Raw genomic sequence first — 23,826 nt, 5'->3', positions numbered from 1 at the left:
ACCCTGACTAATGCATCGTGCCCCTTTCATGAGGAAAGTATTTGCTGAGACTTCTACAGGTCTGCCAAATTTTTCGTGTTTAGTTCAAAATTGTACAAATTCATTTCTTGCGCCATTATTATTTATTACCTTTTCATTGATGGAAAAACACAAGGAGTCTTGCTTTGTTGTCTAAATTTGATATTGAGAGACCTGAATTATTGATCCGATCACAGGTCTGGGAACAAGGAGTTAGAGTTAAAATCCTTGGTCTGCCACCGACTCCTCAGACTTGGCTTAAATCACTTAAGCCAAAACTTTCACACTTGAATACCCAATTACCCAATAAAGTGGCCAACAAGCAAGTGGTACTCCAGAGCTCCCCAAAGTGCTGCTGCTATGGACCAGGTCTTGCCTATTCCATGGCAAGTTGTCAAGCATAACAGACCTAAATTCTGTGACGATGTCCCTTGATTGTGCAGTATTCTGGTATGGCAGGCTGGAAATTCATTTAAATTACTGACAAACCTATAGTATTTGTATTATTCATTTTTAAGTTTACATTAATCAGCACAGTAGCCCCTCTTTTTTTTATGTTGTTTTAAATATATCTTATACTTCCAATCTTTGAGGGAGACTGGGATTGTGAGCTATACATATTTACTGGATAGTTCTTCTAAAATTATAGAGTGAAATACCCTGTTGACATTTAAATTGCTATCTTTGGGTTTCAGTTAGTAGTCTATTGGGATGAATGAGCAGTTCACACCTCTCAGAAACATTGGTTCTGGCTGTGCAGCCCGTCTGCATTGTTTATATTTAGTTTCCATTTCAGGGTTAAAAAAAAGTTTAAGGGAAGCTTTGATGCAGCACAACTGTTCAGCAAAGTGTGGATTTTGAGGCAAATTCTGATGAATTGTGGAGTCTAAGTGCCTTCTAGGTAGGGAGAGTGATTGTCTCCTCCGTACATGATACATAAACTGACAAAAGCTGTTTTGACATTAATGGATTTCTTTCCCACATCAGTGCAATAGGTTTACAGATCCCAGTGGGATGCAGAAGCAGCCTATTTCAGGCAGGGCTTAACTGCTAAGAAAAAGGGAAAAAATTGCTAACATCTTAATTCAATTGGACCATTCCAACTTATTGTAACACACCGCTGTTGCAGCCAGCATCATTGCAAGAGTAGATATTAATGTACTGGTGACATTGACAGTGGTTGGGCAACCTATCCTGTTGTTGGGGGAAAAAAGGATGCAGGAGATTTATTTGCAGCTCTCTCCATCACTAAAACAGTCATCTGTTTTCCCAGTTAAGGCAGCACAGGGAGCATGCGGTAAGGGTACTGCAGCAAATCTGTTGACAAGTAATTCAGACTACACACACAGCTTACAAAGGCAAAAGCCACTGCTCTTCTGCTCAGAGATGATATTAAGTTCTTAATAAGAGGAGTAAGAAGGCATGGAACTGACCATAACACAGACAAGCTTGCAGTTGTGATTCTTGTTCCCACTACTTAGCTTAATTCCAAGGGTATGACTAATTTACATAGTATAGGTCACATTTTGTTCCTTTTTGTAAGTAAGATGATTTAAGCATTAAGGAATCATTGGCAGGGGTTGGACTAGAGAAGCTAATAAGCACTATTCATCTTTATTTTCTATTATTCTTTTATTTGCACTGTGTCAGGGTGATGGGTCTGGTAGGTAATTTGAGTATATAAAGTATTCCTGGAGCCAGACTTTATCCCTGGGGTAACAACCCTGAGATAAACGTGGTCTTGTCTGTCTTGAGTATCTTTTCCCTTTAAAGGATATGTATGACTCTACCCCTCACGCAGAGGGACATCTTGGAAAGTTAGGAAAGCTGGTTTGTCAGAGCTCTGCACTGACTGCAATATGACCTGTGAGTTACCGATCCATTTGCTAGATAATTTTGCTAAAACAGATTCCCTGCCACGTAATTAGAGATGCTCAGTTCCCTTGCTGGGGCTGCTATTTCCAGGCCATGAGAACTCATTCTGTGCTTTTGGTAACTGCAGTGTTGCTTATTGCTACCCATTGGGGTTGCCATCACGTCTGATGCTAATTACAGGCCCTGCAATGGCAGCTGGGATGGTAGGGTGTAAAGGAGTGGGAGGGTGTAAAATAGTGCACATGCCTATTTAAGGCCAGACCCAATCTGGCTCTTTTGTTTTGGACAACCAGGAAAAAAGCCTGTTTGTGCTCCTGGATGTCTTTGGGACGAAAGGAGGCTTGAAACAAGACAACTTTGAAAAATGCAAATAGTCCAAATCCACTGGATTGTGTTCTGTATTTCAGACCAGAGGCTGAGCCTTGAAAACATGACTCTTGTGGCTCTTTGTGTAGTCATGAGTACTCTGTATTTATGCTGCCACAGAAAGAACTGGTTACACTCAGAGTAGAAACACGTCAGCTGCAGGGAAGCATGTACTAAGGACTGAAATGAATTTGCAGCCAAAGGATCCACATCATGAATAGATACACTACTATCAAACAGCTTGGCGATGGGACGTATGGCTCCGTCCTCCTAGGGAGAAGCATTGACTCTGGGGAGCTAATTGCCATTAAAAAGTGAGTCACTTTGTTCCTTGATGTAATAGTATTACATTGGTACATAGCCAATTAATATATATCATGTGTTCAGTATATACAATTGGTTTTGCAACAAGGTCTGAGAATATACAACTCTGCATCTTAATTCCCAGCCACTAAATATGGAACATAAAATGAATGGTCTAATCACCCAGTGACAGTTGTATTGAGGAGTGAACTGATTATGTCACCTTTGTCTGTTACTTATGTCCCATTGTAATACACAGCCCTCACATTTCACCCAAATTGTTTGAGGCCTATTTAATTTTCAGTGTCTCACTTAACGGCTTCAGAGACCACTTAGTGAGGTTTTTAAATGGCCCACCTGTCTAAGGCCTGATCTACACTTAAAATGTAAATTGACATAGCTGCATTGCTTCTGAGTGTATAAAATCCACACCCCTGAGTGCCAGAGGTATGCCAACCTAACCCTTGGTGTAGATGCAGTGAGGAGGACGAAAGAATGCTTCCATCAGTCTAGCTACCACTGCTCAGCGAGGTGGATTACCTAGAGTGATGGGGAAAAAAACCTTCCGTTGCCATAGGAAGTGTCTACACTACAGTAGCCTAGCAGATCAGCTGTGTATTCTCATGGCCATTGCAGGGATTGTGAGCAAAGATTCATGCTAGTAAAAGGCAGAGTTACTACTACAAATCTGTCATGGGAATAGATACAGGCATACCTTCAAATCAGGTATTTGAAGGTATGCCTTCGCACGGTTTTCTAATCGATTACATTTTCTATGTGGAGTGAAATGGCACTTGTGGACACTCCCCAAATGTTTCCACCAGTCAAAACTAGCCTTTACTAATGTGTTAGAGTATGTCTACACTACGGAGACTACAGTGGCATAACTATGTTGGCGTAACTATGCCAGTATAATTCCTTAATGTTGACACAGCCTATACTGATGGTAGGGTTTGTGCCCTCAGTGTAGGAATACCACCTCCCTGAACAATGGTAGCTATGCCAGTGGATGTATTCTGCCCTCGACATAGCTGTGTCTATACTAGGGGGTTAGGTTGGCATAGCTATGTTTCAGTTGGGTGTATATTTTTCATACACCCAACCAAAGTAGCTAAGTCAACCTAACTTTTAAGTGTAAGCCAAGCCTTCGTTTCCTCAGGTGAATTGGCAAAGTCAGGTGTACACAAACCCTTGAAAGGGTAAGACTCAAGTGAATTTACCTCAAACCCCCACGACCACCACCACCTCCCAATACCATAAATGCTTTGTTTCCTGTTTTAAGAGTTAAGTGTGTTCTCTCTGTAACAGATGAAAACATTCTGTCCTGAACATTAGCCCTTATTGTTGCTCCTTGGGTGTCAAGACTATTCATCTGGAAAGCATTTCTTACCGTTTCCATAGCAGAATGATCCAATCATATAAACTCCCTGCGCCAAATTCTTGGTATAACCATGAAGTAACTGTTTTTTGACAATGGAGTTAGTCTATATTGACACACTGGTGTAAGTCTGGTAACTAAGGGCAGAATTTGGCCCCATGTTCACAAAGCTCCTATTCGAGTATCAGAGGGGTAGTCGTGTTAGTCTGGATCTGTAAAAGCAGCAAAGAGTCCTGTGGCACCTTATAGACGAATGCAAGACGAAGTGGGTATTCACCCACGAAAGCTCATGCTCCAAAACGTCTGTTAGTCTATAAGGTGCCACAGGACTCTTTGCTGCTTTTAAAGCTCCTATTGACTTTGAGAGTTTGTGCAGAGCAGGTTTCTGTTCTGGGTCAGATGTTTTGTTGCTTGTAGAACAGCGATTCTCAACGAGGGGTCCGTGAGCCCTTTCAAGAGAGTTGTGGGGCCCTGTGGCTGAAACCCAGAACCTGAGTCCCAGCACCCCCTGCGGGGCTGAAGCCCTGATCCCTGGGGCCCCCCATAGGGCTGAAGCTGGGAGCAGCGAGTCTGAATCCTGGAGCCCTGAGCCCTGGTGTTCCCCATGGGGAAGAAGCATGGAGTCCCTGGGCAGAGTTGGGAGGCATGGAGGGTGTTTTTCCCCCCCTTTGTTCATTTTGAATCTGATTTAAGTGTTAGAGCTTGATTGTTTTTTGTAAACAGCTTACTTCCTTTGGCTACATGTGGGGACCAAAGTCACTTACCTTGAATTGTAGGGTGTTTTCTTAATACTATTAAAAAAAAAAGTTTATTCTTCTACAGCATTGTATTATTTTGTATACTAACTCCCATATAGCACCTTTCATCTAGAGATGTAAAGTGCTTTGACAGATGGGGAAACTGAGGTGCAGAGACTTATGGAGTTCAGATTTGTAATGGCACTGACTGACTGTTATTTCTCTTCTCCTCCCCACCCCACCCCTTTCCACAGGATGAAGAGAAAGTTCTACTCTTGGGAGGAATGTATGAATCTTCGAGAGGTTAAGGTACTCGATAATTCCAAGGATGGTTACTTTTCAACCCAACATTTACATGGCCTTTTACATTAGAACAGTTCTCCCTGGTGTTTCTAGGTAACATAGACCCATTCTAGCTCTGAGAAGAGCCTCATTTGCAGTCCCTGCAGTAAGACCTGTGGAGTATGTTTGTGGTAGCTTTGCCATTTCCTCATTCTTCCTTAAAACTATTACATGCTGTTTTGTAGTAATACTAAAAACTATTGATTGTAGACAGCTGGTGCCAGATTGTAGCTGGTGGGGAGCAGGCTCCTGCCAGCAAACCTGAGGTCAGCAGCAGCTGCCCAAGGGAGAAGATAGCCATCTGAATTCTAGCTGTTCCTATGGCAGGACTGCACTGCAAGAATTCTAACCGGAGCTGGGAATAGCATTGCAGTATGGATTTTAAGGTTTAAATGCTCTTCATTACCAACTGTATCTGTGCATACACTCCTTTCCACGCAGGGTAGTCCTGTTCCTGGATAATTAGACCAGAGGCACAAATAATGCAGCTCCAACAGCAGTAGTGTCAGTGGGAGCACAAGTGTAGAAAACTTTTAATCACATCTCCTCTAACCCTGCTTAAAGCAGGATTTGTCTATGCTGTTTCTACCACTGGTTATCAAAAAGGTGGGACATTTTAGAGGGAAGAGACCTACAGGTGAATTAAGGTCTTGAGTTCACTGCAAAATCTGATCTGGCTTCTGGCAGCATAGGTGCACAAGTAGAGTGGAAGATCCTCCAGTGAGAAGTTGTGTTGGGAGAAGACACAGCCAGAAGACACAGATGTGTAACAGTGAGTCAGTTGAGTGTGTCTAACTGGCAAGCTTAGCACAATTAAAAGCCAATATGTTTGCACAAATCAGCCTGCACATATAACTCAGAGCACTTGCGAATGTATATGTCAATTGCTTTCTTAGGAAATCTGGTCTTTAAATCTGTAGCTACCTGCTACTTAAACAATTAAACAGCATTTCAGTTTAGCTTGTGCAGCAAGGGCTTCAAGGTAAGTGAAATGGAATCCTTCCTTATAACAGTATGTGTTACATTCTTTCTTTTGTATTTTGTGCTTCTAGTCTTTGAAGAAATTAAACCATGCCAATATAGTAAAACTGAAAGAAGTTATCAGAGAAAATGATCATCTTTATTTTGTGTTTGAATACATGAAGGAAAATCTTTACCAATTGATGAAAGAAAGGTATGTAAATTACATCATAAACACATTCCTGATACAAACTTAACTATAACAGTAATGAGTTCATGTTTCTGAGCTCTCTTTGACATCCATATCTTTTAAAGGTTGCAGTTATATTTAGTCTCTAAACACAATCTTAGTTTAAAGTTGTATATTACAGTAGAAAATGTGGCCCTTGCTCTATTTAAGGGCTCAGCTACATCAAGGATTTTTGCACCAGTGTAACTATATCTGATGCAAACCCCCAGTGTACTCACATTGCACCAGTATAAAGCAAAGCAAGTTATATTGGTACAAGCCCCTCTTCATATGGATGCAGCTCAGGGATGTACTAGGGATTTTCATTGGTATAGCAAAACCCGTGTAAAACTCCCTAATGTGGACAAGCCCTTAGTAGAGTTCAACTGATAGGCCAGGCTTTCATAAATTGAAGACAAAGGTCTAGAACATATTTGTTGCAATTGCAGTACCTGTACATTCAAAGCATACACAAATGGATATTTAGAAACTAAAATGACATTTTGGTTGCACATGTGGGCAATATGCATACCCAGGTGTGGTCAGGTACACTAAATCAGATGGACAAATGTGTTTTAGACCTCAGGCCTTTATTGTATGAAGTTCTGTACCTCAAGAAAATGAGTACTTATTATACAATACTGTCATAGGCTACCCCCTTGGGACCCCTCTCACTGATGTCCTTTCCTGAATGCTGACATATCTATAGAACTGGTTTGGGGGTGGTCCTCCAGCTGTATATTTTGGAGACTGCACCCTCTTCTGGGGGCATAAAGCAATCCAAATGAAACTGGCAAACAAAATAATCCTCCTGCCCTCAAAATGGTCCACTGCTGTTCTCCATGAGGCAAAAGGTGAGTAGTCTCAGGGGGTTGGGAACCCAGATCCCCTTTACAGAGTGTCCATAGGCCAGTTCAACCACTCCAGGCTCTAAAGAATACAACAGAGCAAAGATGACCCCTCTGTCACTGCATCAGTAACTTTTCTTTACTTTTTACCCTACAGAAACAAACTGTTTCCTGAATCTACAATTAGGAATATTATGTATCAGATCCTGCAAGGGCTTGCATTTATCCATAAACATGGTAGGCTGTATTTTGGCTCTAAATATTTTTAACTGGAGCAAGATAGTGTCTGCATGTTAGTTTTAAAATAAATATTAAAATTCCTCTGTTAAATGGAGTCATGGGGGCTATTGATAGGAGATGGGCTGTTCACTTTTAGGTCACTGATTCCAAGTTGGACACGGTTGCCAGTGACCACAAATAATTATCTGCTTGGTAGCCTGTGATGTTCAACTAATCTGGCAGCTTGTCCAGTTCCTAATGCATAAGATTCCACATCACAAAACTACCAACACAACTGGCAGTAATGGGCATCTTTGTTGACCATCCTAGAAAAGACCCCAAAGATTGGGCATGGAGACTAAAGCCTCTCCAGGCAGTCATTTCAGGTGATGGCTAAGGCATCTTGGTGGGACAGTGTGATAAGATTTGCACTGGTGCTATCTGTGCTGTATCTGTTCTCTGGACAAATGAGGGTTTCCACCTCTAGAATTTATAACTTGGCACTTCTCATGACAAATTATGTAGTGTGTGTGTATGTGTGAAATGTATTCATACATTATTATACTTATGGTAAAATATCCCTGTGATAAATAGCTTTGATAGTCTTACGATAACAATAAGAACTGACTTTGTTGGCCAGCCAGCACTAATAAGACCAATGTTTGAATCAAGCAATTATTTCTTTTAAATTTAGAGTTTACTCTTAGTGTTCCCTATGCATTGCAATACTGTCTTGTAAGTATATTAAAATTACAACAGTGGGTTCCAATCCTGCAAACCTTCCATAGGCAGAACACCATCAGTGGAGCTCTGTGGGTGGTGGGCTTACAGGAACACTGTCCCAATGGAAGAAAACACAAAATCATCACTGATAAAGTTTACAGATGATCCAAAAATTGGGAGAGTGGTAAATAATGAAGAGGACTGGCCACTGATTCAGAGTGATCTGAATCACTTAATAAACTTAAGCAAACAATATGCATTTTAATATGGTTAAACATAAATGTACACATTTAGGAACAAAGAATGTAGGCCATACTTACAGGAGGGGGGATTCTAACCTGGGAAGAAGTGACTCTGACAAAGATTTGGGGATCATAGTGGATAATCAGCTGAACATGAACTCCCAGTGTGATGTTGTGACCAGAACTGCTAAGGCAGGCCTGGGATTCATAAACGGGGGAATCTCAAGTAGGAGTAAAGGGTTATTTTACCTCTGTACTGGTCACTGATGTAACCGTTGCTAGAAAACTATGTCCGGGTCTGATGGCCACAATTCAAGAAGGGTGCCGATAAGTTGGAGAAGGTTCTGAGAAGAGCCACAAGAATGATTAAAGGATTAGAAAATATGGTTTATAGTGCTGAGACGGTTAAGGCATGAATTGAGTACAGTCTATCTGTTTTGGGAACAAAATATTTAATAATGGGCTCTTCAATCGGGCAGAGAAACATATAACACAATCCAATGGCTGGAAGTTAGAGCTAGACAAATTCAGACTGGAATAAGACATGCAATTTAAAGGTGAGAATAATTAATCATTGGAACAAGTTACAAAGGGTAGATGCTCCATCACTGACCTTTTTAGGAAAATATCCAATCTTGATTTAAAAAGATCATAGAACCATAGAATTAGAAGGGGCCTTGAGGGTTGTCCAGTGTAAACCCCTGCCAAGATGCAGGATCATCCAAGACTGATGCCTATCCAGATTCCTGTTGAAAACCTCCAGTGAAGAAGTTTTCACGACTTCCTGAGGCAATTTGTTCTATTGTCCAACTTTTCTTACAGTTAGGAAGTTTTTCCTCAGATTTCATCTAAATCTGCTGTGTTGTAGTTTGAACCTATTGCCTTTTGTCCTGCCTCTGTGGCAAGAGAACAATTTTTTCTCCATCTTTAGGAATGCTAGGATATACTCTAGGAACTACGTTGGAGAAGTTCTCTGGCTTGTGTTATACAGGAGGTCAGACTAGATGATCACAATGGTCCCTTCTGGCCTTGAAATCTGAAAATTACTTCACATGCTTAGATTTTACTTTTATAAGATGTGTTCCTGCTAATGGCTTTATTCTCCTTCATTCACATTAGTGGGCCTAAGACAGGGGCAGGCAAACTTTTTGGCCTGAGGGCCACGTTGGGTTTTGAAAATTGTATGGAGGGCCAGTTAAGAGGTGGGGGCTGGGCCACGACCCCCTCCCCATCTGCAGCCCCCCACCCCGGGACTCCTGCCCCATCCAACCGCCCCCCCCTTCCCTGAGGGCCCCTCTGGGACCCCTGCCTCATCCACACACACCCCGCTCCCTGTCTCCTGACTTCCCCCGGACCCCCACTGCCCCATCCAACCTCCTCTCATTCCTGACAGCCCCCCAGGGACCCCTGGACCCCGTTCAACTCCCTGTTTTTCCCCCCCAACCAGCATCCACGCCCCCTGACCACCACCCTGAACTCCCCTGCCCTCTATCCAACCCTCCCTGCCCCCTTACCTCGCTGCCTGGAGCACTGGTGGCTGGCAGCACTACAGCTGCGCCGCCCAGCTGGAGCCAGGCCATGCCGCCGCTGCTGCCACCACCACACAGCACAGAGCACCGGGTCAGGCAGGGCTCTGCAGCTATGCTGCCTCAGGAGCTCACAGCCCTGCCGCCCAGAGCATTGCGCCGGCGGTGGAGCGAGTGAGCTGAGGCTGCGGGGGAGGGGCCGGGGGCTAGCCTCCTGGGCCAGGAGCTTGGTGGGGGGCGGGCAGGATGGTCCCACGGACCTGTAGGTTGCCCACCCCTGGCCTTAGACATACTGAAAGGGAACAAGAAATCTCTGCCTGTCACAACCACAGAAAATCAAATATTTTAAAATATTAATGTAAAATGAGCTGTAGACAAATCTCTTAAGTCCTCACTAGTACAACCTGGCAAAGAAAGCACAAGCATTCAGGATGTTTTGTATCTCTGTCCTGCATATTCTTGCTGTACAAAATGTAACTAATCAGTCCTGGATAAACCACTGTATTGTTACGCTGATCTCCTGCACTCTGGATTGTAAATTATTTCTACCAAGATGTTGTGAATCACAGTCACAAGGAAGAGTTGGAAGATTTTGCCACACCAGAGGCAATATGGTCTTGTGGCTAACTGCATAAGACTGCAAGTCCTGAGACCTAGGTTCTCTTTGTATTTCTGCAACAGAGAAACAAGTCACAAACTCTGTCTCTGTTTTCACTAACTGTAAAACACACACAAATGTGATATTTTTACATCACAGTAAAACAAGTATATTGATTATTTTTTTTCAGTATCTTTGGTGCTTACCCAGATCTCTAAGCATCTTCCAAAACTTAAAACCCACAAACCAAAATTTTCAATAGTGAACTTTATTCAGTTGTTCTAGCTACAAGTTTGCCAGTGAATAGACTGTCTCCTAAGCCATTCTATCCAACCATAACACAAAAATCCTACCTAAATCCTCCTTCAACCTTCAGTCACTCCATGTCTGAAATGACAGCCCAGCCTCACCCCACCCTACCCCCACACACACCCCTCCCCTAATGCCTGCAAGAAAAGACAGGCTTTCCAGCATGCCCAGAAGTTTAAGAAGTCCAGGCTTTGGCAGCGCAAGAAGGGAAGCAAATTCTATAGTGAAAGACTCCTTATGGTGAGCACTTTTCTAGCAACTCCCTCATTTGTATCCACTGTAGCTCAAGTGCGCCTGCTACTTTCCACCATGGCTGGGAAGACAAACTTTTGTAAAGTGTTTAGAGATGCTTAGATGGAAGGAACTAGAAATATAAAGAATCATTCTTTTTTTCCCCCGCAGAATTTTGCTTAAATTAAACTAGGGGGAGATTTTGCTATTTAGGCACTCGCCTATTAAAACAAAATAAAACTAACACCTTCCATTAACATTAAAGGAAGATGGGCAGGGAGTTGGCCACGCTGCTTTGAAAATCTCAACATCTGTGTTCTTACCCTCATGGGCTGACTAAAATATGTAGACTAGCATGGTTAAGATTATCTTAGACAGTTGTGACCTGCTGTTGGACCTGCAATAGTGGCAACTGAAATGAAGACATCTAGGTAGGAAAAAATAAAGGCTACAAATGGGTGTAAAACTGTGGTGCAGACTGATGTTTAATTTGAATTGCAGGGTTCTTTCACAGAGACTTGAAACCTGAAAACCTCCTTTGCATGGGACCAGAACTTGTGAAAATAGCGGACTTTGGCTTAGCCCGAGAAATCCGATCTAGGCCTCCTTATACAGACTATGTATCTACAAGATGGTAAATGCAATGTAAATGTTTGGCTCTGTTTTATGAAATGACATGTCTAGAAAAGACAAAACTTTAACATAAGCTAAGGATAATGTCATTGTTGGTCTAGAAAACCAGTGCATCACATTTTTAATTTAGCATAATTAAAAAGCTTCAAAATGTGTAAGACAATGGATGTACAGACAAATGGCAGTAGCATAGCTGAAATGAATAGATACTGCTTAACCTACTGTGAATATGAAGAATAGTCTCCAGAACCAGCAATGCTCCGAGGCCACCACAATCACTATAGAGCAACTGAAAAGGCTGTTGCAGCACTAGTGCTGTTCTGGCTGGGCACTGAGAAATAGCATTTGGGGGTTGGGGGAGTTACTATAAAAGCAAGCAGGGAAAAGGAAGACACAATAACCCAGTTTAATCAATGATTCCTGCCGTCTGCCCATCTAATACTAACAGATGATCCCCGCCCCACTCATCCTTCTAATCTTAAACCAAAAGCATCCATACTTTGTCAGCTTCCTTCATCAGCCCATGTGGGTGGCTGAGGCAAAAACGCAGATCTTGCTTCAGCAAAGAGGAGTTGGCCAAACACATCTCTGAACTTTGAAATAAATTTGAATCTGAGACAAAGAACCATAGGCAAGAACAGTGGGGGGGGGGTCCTGATAAGCAGGGTTAGGACTTTGTCCGTGATGACCAAAATCTTCAGCATAGCTTGTGTTAAGCACTTTTTTTTTTTAAATGTTCTCACTGAAAATCAACTTTTATAAGAAGCAATGAAAGTGGGAGGAAAATTGCCACACAACTTCAGTTGTTGAGAATAAATCTCTACTTTGTGCATACGGCCCCATTCTGCAAAGTGCTTGGCCCTCTCTACTCTCATTGACTTTGTGGGAGGAGGAATGCTGAGCATTACCTCACAGGTTTGGGCCTTCAGCTCTTAACGTGCCTCATGATGTGCATTGTCTAAGAAATAATGGAAGGATGTGAAGGGGCATTCTGGGAATATTGTGTGACTTCAAACCCTGACTCTAAAAAATATAGTCTTGTGCATTGGGTGGGGGTCCTTTAAAGGATGGTTTCTGTCTCCAGCGAGGCAAAGAATGAAAAATCACAGGCTGGCCCACTTGAGGTAACCGTGTTCTGCAGTACTTGTTTGATTTGTGAATGCTATAAGCTGTTGTTTTTATAGGTATAGGGCTCCTGAAGTTCTTCTGAGGTCCACCAGTTATAGCTCTCCCATTGACATCTGGGCTGTCGGCTGTATAATGGCAGAGGTTTACACATTAAGGCCTCTCTTCCCTGGTGCCAGTGAAATCGATACTATATTCAAGATTTGCCAAGTACTGGGGACACCGAAAAAGGTAGCTAAGTGAGATCCACGTCTTCAATGTGTATTGCTTAGTGCATCAGTGATACTATGCCTAGGACAGGGGTGGGCAAACTATGGCCCACAAGCCATTTTAAGCCGGTCTGTGAGCTCCAGCCAGGGGGCCAGCTCGGGGGCCGCACCACGTGGCTCCCGGAAGCTGCGGCATGGCCCCGCTCTGAGGGTTGGGGGCCACTCCATGTGTAGGAGCTAGAGAAGGGACGTGCCACTGCTTGACGTAAGCGCCGCTCGGAGCCTGCACCCCTGAGCTTCTCCCCCCCGCCCCAGCCCTGATCCCCCTCCCAATCTCCAAATCCCTCGATCCCAGCATGGAGCACCCTCCTGCACCCCAACCTCTCATCCCCAGCCCCACCCCAGAACCTGCACCCCCAGCTGGAACCTGCACCCTTTCCTGCACCCCTGTCCCAGCCCTGATCCCCCTTCTGCCATCCAAACCCCTCAGTCCCAGCCCAGAACATTCTCCTACAACCCAAACTCCTCATCCCCAACCCCACCCCAGAGCCCTCACCCCCTCCCGCCCCCTAACCCCAATTTTGTGAGCATTCATGGCCCACCATACAATTTCTATTCTTCGATGTGGTCCTCAGGCCAAAAAGTTTGCCCATCCCTGGCCTAGGATATAAGATAGAATGTCACTTTATCCTCTATCATACTTGTTGTTGCCATAGTCCAGTACTGATGTCAGAGGTGAAATAACAAAAATTGCATTATCTGTGAGGTCAACAGTTAAAATTTATATCCTTGAAAATTGTGACATTAGAAAAGACCTGTCCAGAAGGAAGAATTTTATCAGATAACAATTATTTGAAATTTCCAATGTCCTTAGGCCCTTTCTATGGAATTAAAGTCTCATTTACAGTTGGGTCCACATGTCTGTTCTGGTTCAGTGGCCAGAACAATCGGGGGACGGACAGTCTCTTCTGCTCCCATTTCTGCCATTGACTTGGTGTGTGATCCTGTATGGCAGGTTTCCTGGTGTCTTTTAAAAAAAAAAAAAAAAAAGTCACAGCAGTGCTTTGAGGTTAATTCATTAAGCCTGTAAAGAACTCTAAGATGGTTGATGAGAGGTGCTGAACGTGAACAGCATTGGTACTTAAACATCAGAGCTCTTTATGGTTGGGCTTTTCAGTGATCAGAATACTGATTCTTTCAGAATGACTGGCCTGAAGGCTACCAACTTGCAGGTACCATGAATTTTCGCTGGCCCCAGTGTGTACCTAACAACCTAAAGACCCTAATTCCTAATGCTGGCAGCGAGGCAGTTCAGCTCATGCGAGACATGCTACAATGGGACCCCAAAAAGCGACCAACAGCTAGTCAGGTTTGTTTTCCATTTTCTTTACTATGTCTTTTTGTGCAACTGATAGTTGCATTCACTTGCACTCTATCTTTGCCCCGACTGTTGTTAATTACCCTTGTGGCTGTCAGGGGCGGCTCCAGGCACCAACACCCCAAGTGCCTGCTTGGGGTGGCAAGCCACGGGGGGCGCTCTGCCGGTCGCCGCGAGGGCGGCAGGCAGGCTGCCTTCGGCGGCATGCCTGCGGAGGGTCCACTGGTCCCGCGGCTTCAGCAGACCTCCCGCAGGCTGCCGCCGAATTCGCGGGACCGGGGACCTTCCGCAGGCAAGCCGCTGAAGGCAGCCTGCCTCCCGTGCTTGGGGCAGCAAAATGCCTAGAGCCGCCCCTGGTGGCTGTAAATTGGAGAGGGTGGAGACAAGAGCCACAGGAATGATTAAAGGTTTAGAAAACATGCCTGATAAGACTCAAGGAGCCCAATCTGTTTAGCTTAACGAAGAGAAAATTAAGGGGTGACTTGATCAGTCTAAACAGGAAACAGAAATGTAATACCAGGATCTTGGTCTAGAACACCAAGATATAACAAGGTCCAAAGGTTGGAAATTGCGGCTAGAGAAATTCAGGCTGGAAATAAGGTGTAAACTTTTAATGATGAGAGTAATTAAACATTGGCACAATTTACAAAGGGTTGTAGTGGATTCTCAGTCACTGGCAATTTTTAAATCGCGATTAGAGGTCTTTCTAAAAGATATGTGCTCTAGTTCAAACTGGAATTAATTCAGGGAAGTCCTATGGCCTGTGTTATTCAGGAGGCTTGACTTGATGATTATAAAGCCTGAAAAGAGCTTTGTGATCAACCTATTAATTTAATCTTAGAAAGGGCTTGATTTTGCAAATCCGAAGGAGCTGAGGATGCTCAGCAGTTTGAATGATGGGCTTTAAATAATCAATATTGGGTTAGTCCACTGACTTCAATGGCAGTTAAGGGAATTCAGTGCTGTGCACGATAGGTCCCTACGTAATGAAACAAGCATTTGGTGGATAGACCCAACCTTAGATCAGAGCTCCCAGGGAGTTCAGTGGGAGCAGGATTGGGTGCTTATTTTGCATAAAGTCTTTCATTCAAAAATCTGTAGACTTAAATAATGCAGTTACAAAGTAAAATTGAGGGAGAGGGGAAACCTGAAGGGAAGGACAAGCTAAACTGTTTTCAGATGATTTAGTATTAATAATTACAAGCAAATAGCACTTCATGCGAAACAAATGAGACAAGATTGTAATGTGGTGGGGAATCTGTGAGGAAGAGAGATGTTGAAAGCCTGTTCTAGTTGGCAGAAGCTAGGGAGAAGACCACTATTGCACCCCCAGCAGCAACTACTTAATTACCTGTAAAGCGGAGCAAGATTGTCATAGCTACATGATGTATCTTTCAAGAATTGGGAATGCTGGTATCTCCCAGAATCAAATACAAGTTAGGCATGTGGTTGAAAAAATCTGCTAGCACGTAGGGACAATTATTTGTTGATTACAGCTACACATTTAAAAGTCTTCAGTTCTGGAGGATGTTATTTCTCTTACTTACTGTGCAGTGCCTGATCCTGACTGGGCCTTTGCACGCTATTGCACTACAATGTAAATAATAGTATATTGACTCTGTACCAAAAAAGGCTAGTATGGAAACCTTTTTTTAACTACTTTTGCATTACATGGACAAGCTTTTGCATAGAGGTTGAGCCATCACTAGAACTTACTCTAACCTGAAGCAGTAGGATGTGTTGTACAGAGTCCTATCTCGATAGTCTAACACATGGGAAAGAGAAGAGGGTAAGGTAACATGAGAGCTGTCCCATATGACTAAGCTAAGTCAGCAACTCTGGCTTCCCCTGTTGAATACTGATGCCTTTTATTGTGTTTTAGGCACTTCGATATCCCTACTTCCAGGTTGGGCACACACTGGGCACCTCTCTCTGCATTCAGGAACTGGGCAAGCAGCCGAAAGAACTCCATGATAAAGCAGCACTGCACCATGTTAAACCGGTCCCTCCTGCACAACCCCCTCCAAAACCTCATGCCCATCTCTCATCTAGACCATTCCAGCAAAGCCAGTCTTCCCAGTACCTCATGTACCCGTATAAAGCAGACTCCTTGGTGACTGACCACGGGACCCAGTTAAGAGAGGACGAGCCTACTCCGGTGGTTCTGCCAGCACTTTGTAGTCAAGTTGCTCAGCAGGTGAGGAGAAATCTGGGATAATTGATAAACCTGCTGATGACTTTGTGCATTTTTCCTTAATAGGATATTTTTTTTTTTGGTACCTTAAACCAACATGGTCATCTTTGTACCTTTTTAATAAAAAGGAGAGAAATGGGAATAAAGACTAGTTTGGCTCTCTTCTCATGCTGGTGTAAAGTGAGAGAAGCTCCACTGAAGTTGATGGAGTTTTTTGGTGTAAAACAAATAGGTGGGCCCAATTCTCACTTACTCCAAGACCACTTTACGGTGTTCTGGCATTGTAAAATGGCCTTAAAGAGGATGGAACTGTAGCTTACTCACTTCAAGCCATTTTACACTGCCAGAGTGATGCAAAGTGGTCTTGGTGTAAATGAGACTCAGGCCCAAGGTAGAAGAGAATTGGGCCCACGAGTATTGAAACTAAGAGCCAAGTCTTCAGCAGAACCAATACGTGACCTTCACCTTGTGCATATGCAGAATTGTACAAAGTTCAAACATGCATATGCACCTTAACAGCTGCAAGGACACAAGTGTCAGAATTTGTGCCTCCAAAATCTGTTAAGACAAATAGGTTTTGCTGGCACAAATTTTAATGCGGGCACTGGCAGCTGAAGTGCAGGCACATGAACGTTTTGCACCCACAAGTGGAGTCCAGGGCTAAAAATTAACATAAGCTGATCACTTTTTGTAGCCTGTACAGTGAAAGAAGTATGGAAATTAGAGATGAAAGAGACTTAAGAGCTCCATTCTTCTGCCAGTGCAGGACTCTCTATCAAGGCAGGAGGAGATGCAGAAGATAGTATGAACATGTGTGTGTCACAGAGCAGATCCTCAGTATATTAGTGGAGCTGGCGGGGATTTATGCTGCTACAGCAAGATCACCACTTGCTTTGTGAAGGAAAAACTGTGTTTTGATTTCCCTCCTCATAATTCCATAGCTCTGTATTGCAAATGTTTTGGTTTTCTTCGTCATAACAGAAAATACCAGTTGGGACAGAGAACACGAATGGTGAACTTAAACCAAAGACTAGGCGAAGATGGGGACACATTACTAGAACAATGAAAGGTTCTGAAGAGTGGGATGACTTGGAAGACTTTGATTTTAGCTCTTCCCTCACCAGAACTGATCTGAAAAACAAAAGGCGACAGAGCGATGAAGCTCTTTGTAGGTAAGTTGATATCTCCTCTTCTCACCCCATCCCAGCTAGATATTTGTTTTCATTTCCTCCTACATCTCTTACTCCTTAGCACTTTCTTCCTGTGCTGTCCCTGCCTAGCTATAGTGCCGGTAACTGATTCTCTACATTTGTACTCCCTTTTGGTTCTTGACTTTTTGATTCTTCCATGCTGTCCCTTATGCTTAGAACAGCCTCTCTGATTTCTTGCACTAGGGTCCCACCCTTCTGTTCAATATTCTCTCTGACAAACATGCTTAGTTTGTGAAGTCTTTCAGTATCTTTACCACTTCATGTTTGATCCATCTTAGTGTGTAACGTATTATGAGCTGTATCATGTGTATCTGAATTAGGCTTCCGGTTTCCTTGGATAAGGGTCAATGGGAAAAGTTAAGCTCCCTAAAGGCAGGTCTACATTTAAAGCACTACTTTGGCACAGTTGCACCAATGTAGCTGTAGCATTTAAGTGAAGATGCTCCTATATCAGAGGCCCTCAAACGGTGGGGCATGCCCCCCTATGGGGATGCAGAGGAACATTCAGGGGGGCACGGCTGGGGCCTAGACCAGCCCCCACAGCTCCGCTCCTGGCGCCGGCCCCTAACTACTGGCCCTGCACCCACTTTCCAAGGCTCTGTTCCCAGCCCTGCCCCCACCTTGGCCCCCTTACCTTGTCCACGTCCCCTGCTTCCCAGAGCTGTAGGAAGTTTGGGGGCTACTGTCCTACACTGACAGAAGAGCTTCTTCTATCAACATAGCGCTGTCTACATAGGGGCGGGGGTTAACTGTTGCTTTTGCACACCCCTGAGCGATGTAATTATACCAATTACAGGTCTGTAGTGTAGACATGACCTAAGGTATGTCTACACTGCACATTGAGCCCAAGCCTCCGTCTGTACATACATATGCACGCACACATCAGTCTGACATGGGTCAACAAGTATGCAGGACCTGGGTCCTAGGATTCTGCTGGGGAGGAAGGAGAGGGTCAACCTGAGACCCACTGGGACTTTGGTCCAAGCCTTGTCATTCTGCAGTGCGGCTGCATCTCAGGCCACAGACCAAAGGTCTGCATAGTGCAGTACAGACTTGTTAGTATGTCTGGGCGCTCTGTGTCCAGCTAGTGTAAGCCCAGGTTTACAAAACAGCATGAATGCTGAAGGTCAGGCTTCGGAACACTGAGTCCACAAGCCTAGGTCTCTCAGACCCTACAATGCAGCATAAACATACCATCAGCAAAGTGCCTAAGGGTATGCAATGTCTTCCTTTATCTGTACAGCACCAAACCCATTTTGAACAAATAATTTGTGGAGGTGAGGTGAAAGGAACACTCTGTGCGGCTTAAGTGTAAGCTTTGAGCTTGGGGCTAAGCATGGTGATTTCTCTTGGTACAGGTTTGAAAGCATTTTGGATCTGAAGCTTTCAGACAATCTAGGTTCTGGCAACAGTGCCCCTTCCCATGCGTCCTTTCCACGGCAGGACACACCAACCTTGCGAGTTTCTGCGGCCAAGCAGCATTACTTGAAACATTCTAGGTATTTACCTGGTTAGTAGGAAATATTTTCTTGAACTTTTAACAGTGGTGGGAAATGGTAATAGATACTTTGGGCCTTACCTTTGACTCAGAGGAAGGGCTCTTGCTTTAAAGAAAACAGAGAACACTGGGATGGGAAGGGGCTACCTTGTTAATGGAAAGAGGCTTACAACAAAGAGAGAAGGTTCTAGCATGCCAGAAACTGAGGTAAATCCTGCCCATTGGCATGCTAGAAAGGGGTAAGGTGTCAGGAGCAGCTTTCCCGTGCACCATGAGAAGTCATGCAGAATAGCTCTTTAGCACACAAGACTATGCTAGGAAATGTGTCCAGCTGATGCACCAGGCTCTGCCTTATGTTCCCAAGAGTGGCAGAGGAGGAGGAGCATACCCCCAGGCTGCCTAGTGAATATATAATACTAGTACTAGCAGCAGTAAATGCCAGGTGATAGCAGGTTGGCATTAATTTTTCTGTTGCCCAGGGCAGGAACTAAGTGCACCCTGCAGTGTATTAAAGCAACCCAATGTGTGGAATCAAACCTCACTCGTATGCAGAGGAGTCACTTGCATGTGCGTCTGCTCATCTTCAGTGTGGTGGCACCAGCAATGGGGGAGAATCTAAGTGTGTGTACATGTGCGCACACACGATTCTCAAGGGACATCTTGTTCCCAGTGAAGGCTATGCCTCAGGAGAATCGTGTGCATAGCCTTCACTGGGAACAAGATGTCCCTATTTGTGTCACTATAAGACTGGGCCCTCTCTTGTCCATCCATGTCACAAGGTTCTAGGCAGTGCTTACTTTGTAATGAAAGAGGTGCCATTGCTCAAGCAATTTTTTTACATTCATAACTGATGCAGCAAGCCCTGAGGTGCTGAGGCAATGAACTGGGCCAGGGCAGGACCAGGTACAAATGAAGCTCTGGTTGTAGGCACCTCAGGCGTGTGTTTGTGAGCATCCAGCAGGAAAATAAGCAGCTCATGATGTCCTGTTTTTACTGAATTTATTTTGACTGAGTTTCAGTGTGGAATTCCACAGTTACAAGATTTCAGCTATGCACCTCTGGCAGAACACAGTGCAACAAGTAGAGAGATCAGCGTACCAGGTAGTCAGTGGGACTCCACATGAATGTTGGGGGCAAAGCTACTGTATTCGGCTTTGAGCTGAGTAACTGATTTTTCAGTTTGGAGGCCAAACAAAAAATATTCAGTTTGTTTCAAACCACAACTGATTCAGTTTTTTCCCTCAACAAAACTTGTTTGGGTCGACATAGAATGTTTTGAATGTTGAGTTGGTAGGGCTTTATTTTTGACATGGAATGTCATTTCCATTTTTATTCTAAACAAATTACTTCCGCATTTCAGAAATTTTTGGCTTTATGGTTGAAACAATTTGCCAAATTTAACCTGAATTTGTGAATTGTTTCAGTGTTCTTTTAAAAAAAAAAAAAAAAAAACTTTGTGCAGCTCTAATTTTGATGGTGGCAGACTGGGTCTTAATTATTTTTTTTTCTTCCCTTAAATACAAATGTGCATGTAGTTGTAAGATGAAGGTTACAGTTTTGAACACTCAGTGTTTTAATGGTATTTTTTGAATTACAATGCTAGATGTAGATCTTAAAACTCAATCAGACCGAACCTTCTATCACATAGAATTTATTGTATCATGCCCAAATGTGCATTAGGCACTCCACATAAAATTTAAAATAAATATATATATATATGGACCCTGTCCCAAGGACCCTACAATGTGTGCGCACCACTCTCATTGACTTCAGTGTAAACTACACAGATAGCAAAGTAGAATATGGTATAGAATAGGATATTGTGAAAACATTAAATTGCCTTTGCTAATTTGAGTGCTTAAAATGGTAACCAGATATTAGCATAAAATTCTGTATTTAATAAGAATCATTTACATTTTATGTAGCATTGTTCACCCACCAGGATACCAAAGCACTCTAGAGCCCCTTGTACGATTAGGACAAGTATGTAAATACCTGGATCCTTATTCTGACATGGACTCACTGACTTCAGTGGGACTTGGTACAGTAGCAAGGGCCTAAACAGGTGGTTATCTTTGCAGGAAGAGGGCCCATGTAACACCAGTGATAAGCAACTGGTGTGAGAGGATAGGAAGTAACCCAGGTATAGTAAAAGCAGCAAAGAATCCTGTGGCACCTTATAGACTAACAAACGTTTTGCAGCATGAGCTTTCGTGGGTGAATATCCACTTCGTCGGATGCAAATTAGCAAAGGCAATTTAATGTTTTCACAATATCCTATTCTATACCATATTCTACTTTGCTATCTGTGTAGTTTACACTGAGGTCAGTGAGAGTTGTGCACACATTGTAGGGTCCTTGGGACAGGGTCCATATATATATATATTTTTTTTTTTTTAAATTTTATGTGGAGTGCCAGGTATAGTAGATGCTGAATAGTAGAATGTGGAGAGATTTTTGGCTAAGGTCACTGGGGCAAACACCTGCTCCATTTATATGCAGGTGCAAAGCTGCATAATAATTGTGTGTGACAAGGATTTCTTAATGGTTAATTATCTCTTTCTTTTCCCAACAGGGATAAGCACAAGGAATAGCATAGTCTCCAGTTCAGGCAAGGATTCTATTACGTCTAATCCATGGCCCACTTCTAGTTTGCCTGGAAAAGCTTCAGGTGTGGGAGGAGGGGTCAATGGAATGAATTCAGGTAAGAAGTGGTATTCAGACGTTCTAAGAGCACTGCGAATGGGGCAGGGTGAGAATTTTTGTAATGGCCTCTCAGTTACTCCAATCCACTTTGGGTCTTAAGCTCTCAAAATCCAAGTTGATCTATCTAGTGTTTAGCTTGACTGACAGTTTGAAATCTAATCAGTTTAATATCTTTTCACATACTACACCAGTCCCTGAGTTCCCTTGCCAGTTTTTGTGAAATCATTTTCTTATTTCCAATTTTTTCCCTTCTCCCTGTTGCCATATAAACAAATCGCACAAATGGGGAGAGCTGACTGTATAGAAAAATGAATTAAACTGTACAAAGTGTCAAATACATAAATTGTTTGATTACTTTTTCTCATTGATCCTCTTTTAGTATATTAGATGCTATTGAACAATTGTAGCTAAAAAGAAAAATACAGAAGGAAGCATGATTTTAAGTTGGTGGTTAAAGAGACAAGGTGGGTGAGTTAATATTTTATGGACCAACTTCTGTTGGTGAGAGACACAAGTTTTCAAGCTTACACAGAGCTCTTCTTCAGGTCTGGGAAACAGGGTTTGTCTATACTGACAGCGCTGTAGCACTTTCTGAAGATGCCATGTATGCCAACGGGAGAGCTTCTCCCATCAGCACAGGGACTCTACCTCCCCGAGAGCCAGTAGCTACGTTGACAGGAGAAGCCCTCCCATAGACATATTGCTGTCTACACTGCAAGTTTGGTCAATCCAAGTGCATTGCTCAGGAATGTGGATTTTCCACACCCCTGAGCGACTTAATTATGCCGACATTAAGTTTGTAGTGTAGACTAAGCCATAGCCCTGGTGTCCACTACAAACACATATCTGTATAACTCTCCTATCATCATAAGGAGCCGGGGTGGTGAGTTATATGTGCCTGTGCTCCAGCAAATTCAGGGCACAGGACCCTGATTCCTCCAATGTTTGGGGCCATCACTCTCCCCTGGCCCCACCTGCTGCCCCATCTGCCTCCTCCTGGAGCATTCCCCACCTGCGCCCCTGGGGCAGCAGGCGACTGCCCTGCCACTCAGCACTGTGCTCCTTCACTGGCCGCTGCCACCTAAAGGGAGCAATGCCAGCGGCAGGCTGAGGTGGCAGCTGCGGAGGGAGGAGGCGCACATGTGATGGCAGCACTTCCCCCTCCCCCACCACAGGGGAGGTGAGGGGGCTTCCTCGATCTGAGAGGGGCCCAGCTCCTAGGAGCACATGTAGTGATGGTGCTGGGTGAGTGTTCTGTTAGGGGGAGAGGGGGGCCCTTCACCAGAGCTCGCTGCTGGCGGCAGGGAGAAGGCTGGGGGGGAATGTGGAATCCTCCTCTCTGGCCCCAACCCCGGGGCAGCCTGCCTTCACCCAAACTCCTCATTCCCAGCCCTGCCCCACCCCACAGCCTGCACCCCCAGCCTGAGCCCTCACCCCCCAAGCCTCTGCCCCAGTCCTGAGCCCCCTCCTGCACCATGAATGCCTCATCCCCACAGCCCTCGCCCTGAGCCCCTCCCAAACCCCTCATCCACAGCCAGAGCAGTCACCACCCCCTCTTGCACCATGAACTCCTCATCCCTGGTCCCACTCCGCAGACCTCATCCCCCCTACATCCCAACCCTCTGCCCCAGTGCTAAGCCCCCTCCCGCACTCCAAACCCTCAGCCCCACCCCATTAATTTTGTTATATGCACTAATATGGAGGTGATTCGTCACACATCACCTCCATATTGGTGCACATATGATTCATTTCGAGTGAGGAAAAATTAGAGGGAACACAGCCATATACAGTGAGTGCCTGAGGGGAAAAAATATGCAACTTAAATTCGGCAGTCAGTTTGGGGTATGATCGTGTTTAGCACAATACTTGATTATTTTATACTCTTTAAAGTATATAATTGGTTTTATAAGCATACAACAGAATTTAATGTATTGAAGCAGGTGAGTGTTGCTTCTCACTTTCCACTTT

At 44.0% G+C, this 23,826-nt stretch overlaps 1 protein-coding gene across 10 annotated transcripts in view; it reads left to right on the top strand.

Annotated features, from left to right (window-relative positions):
• CILK1 (ciliogenesis associated kinase 1) overlaps positions 1-23,826 on the top strand; it is a 42,527-nt gene that overhangs the window by 7,851 nt on the left and 10,850 nt on the right. For 4 of the 10 annotated variants that reach the window (XM_045008780.1, XM_045008782.1, XM_045008779.1 and 1 more), the window contains exons 3-13: positions 2,301-2,573; positions 4,932-4,986; positions 6,072-6,193; positions 7,214-7,293; positions 11,406-11,538; positions 12,722-12,893; positions 14,073-14,240; positions 16,132-16,446; positions 17,425-17,615; positions 19,013-19,164; positions 21,728-21,856. In XM_045008780.1, the coding sequence (XP_044864715.1) occupies positions 2,473-2,573; positions 4,932-4,986; positions 6,072-6,193; positions 7,214-7,293; positions 11,406-11,538; positions 12,722-12,893; positions 14,073-14,240; positions 16,132-16,446; positions 17,425-17,615; positions 19,013-19,164; positions 21,728-21,856 (1,618 nt within the window). In that variant the 5' untranslated portion in view covers positions 2,301-2,472. Of the gene's footprint in view, positions 1-2,300; positions 2,574-4,931; positions 4,987-5,530; positions 5,792-6,071; positions 6,194-7,213; positions 7,294-11,405; positions 11,539-12,721; positions 12,894-14,072; positions 14,241-16,131; positions 16,447-17,424; positions 17,616-19,012; positions 19,165-21,727; positions 21,857-23,826 lie in introns of those variants that run through there. The other 6 variants (XM_045008777.1, XM_045008778.1, XM_045008783.1 and 3 more) reach the window with 4 other exon arrangements.

Source organism: Mauremys mutica, chromosome 3 (genome assembly GCF_020497125.1).
Source record: "Mauremys mutica isolate MM-2020 ecotype Southern chromosome 3, ASM2049712v1, whole genome shotgun sequence".
NCBI classification, from domain to species: domain Eukaryota; kingdom Metazoa; phylum Chordata; order Testudines; family Geoemydidae; genus Mauremys; species Mauremys mutica.
This window is presented reverse-complemented; position numbering and strand designations above follow the sequence as displayed.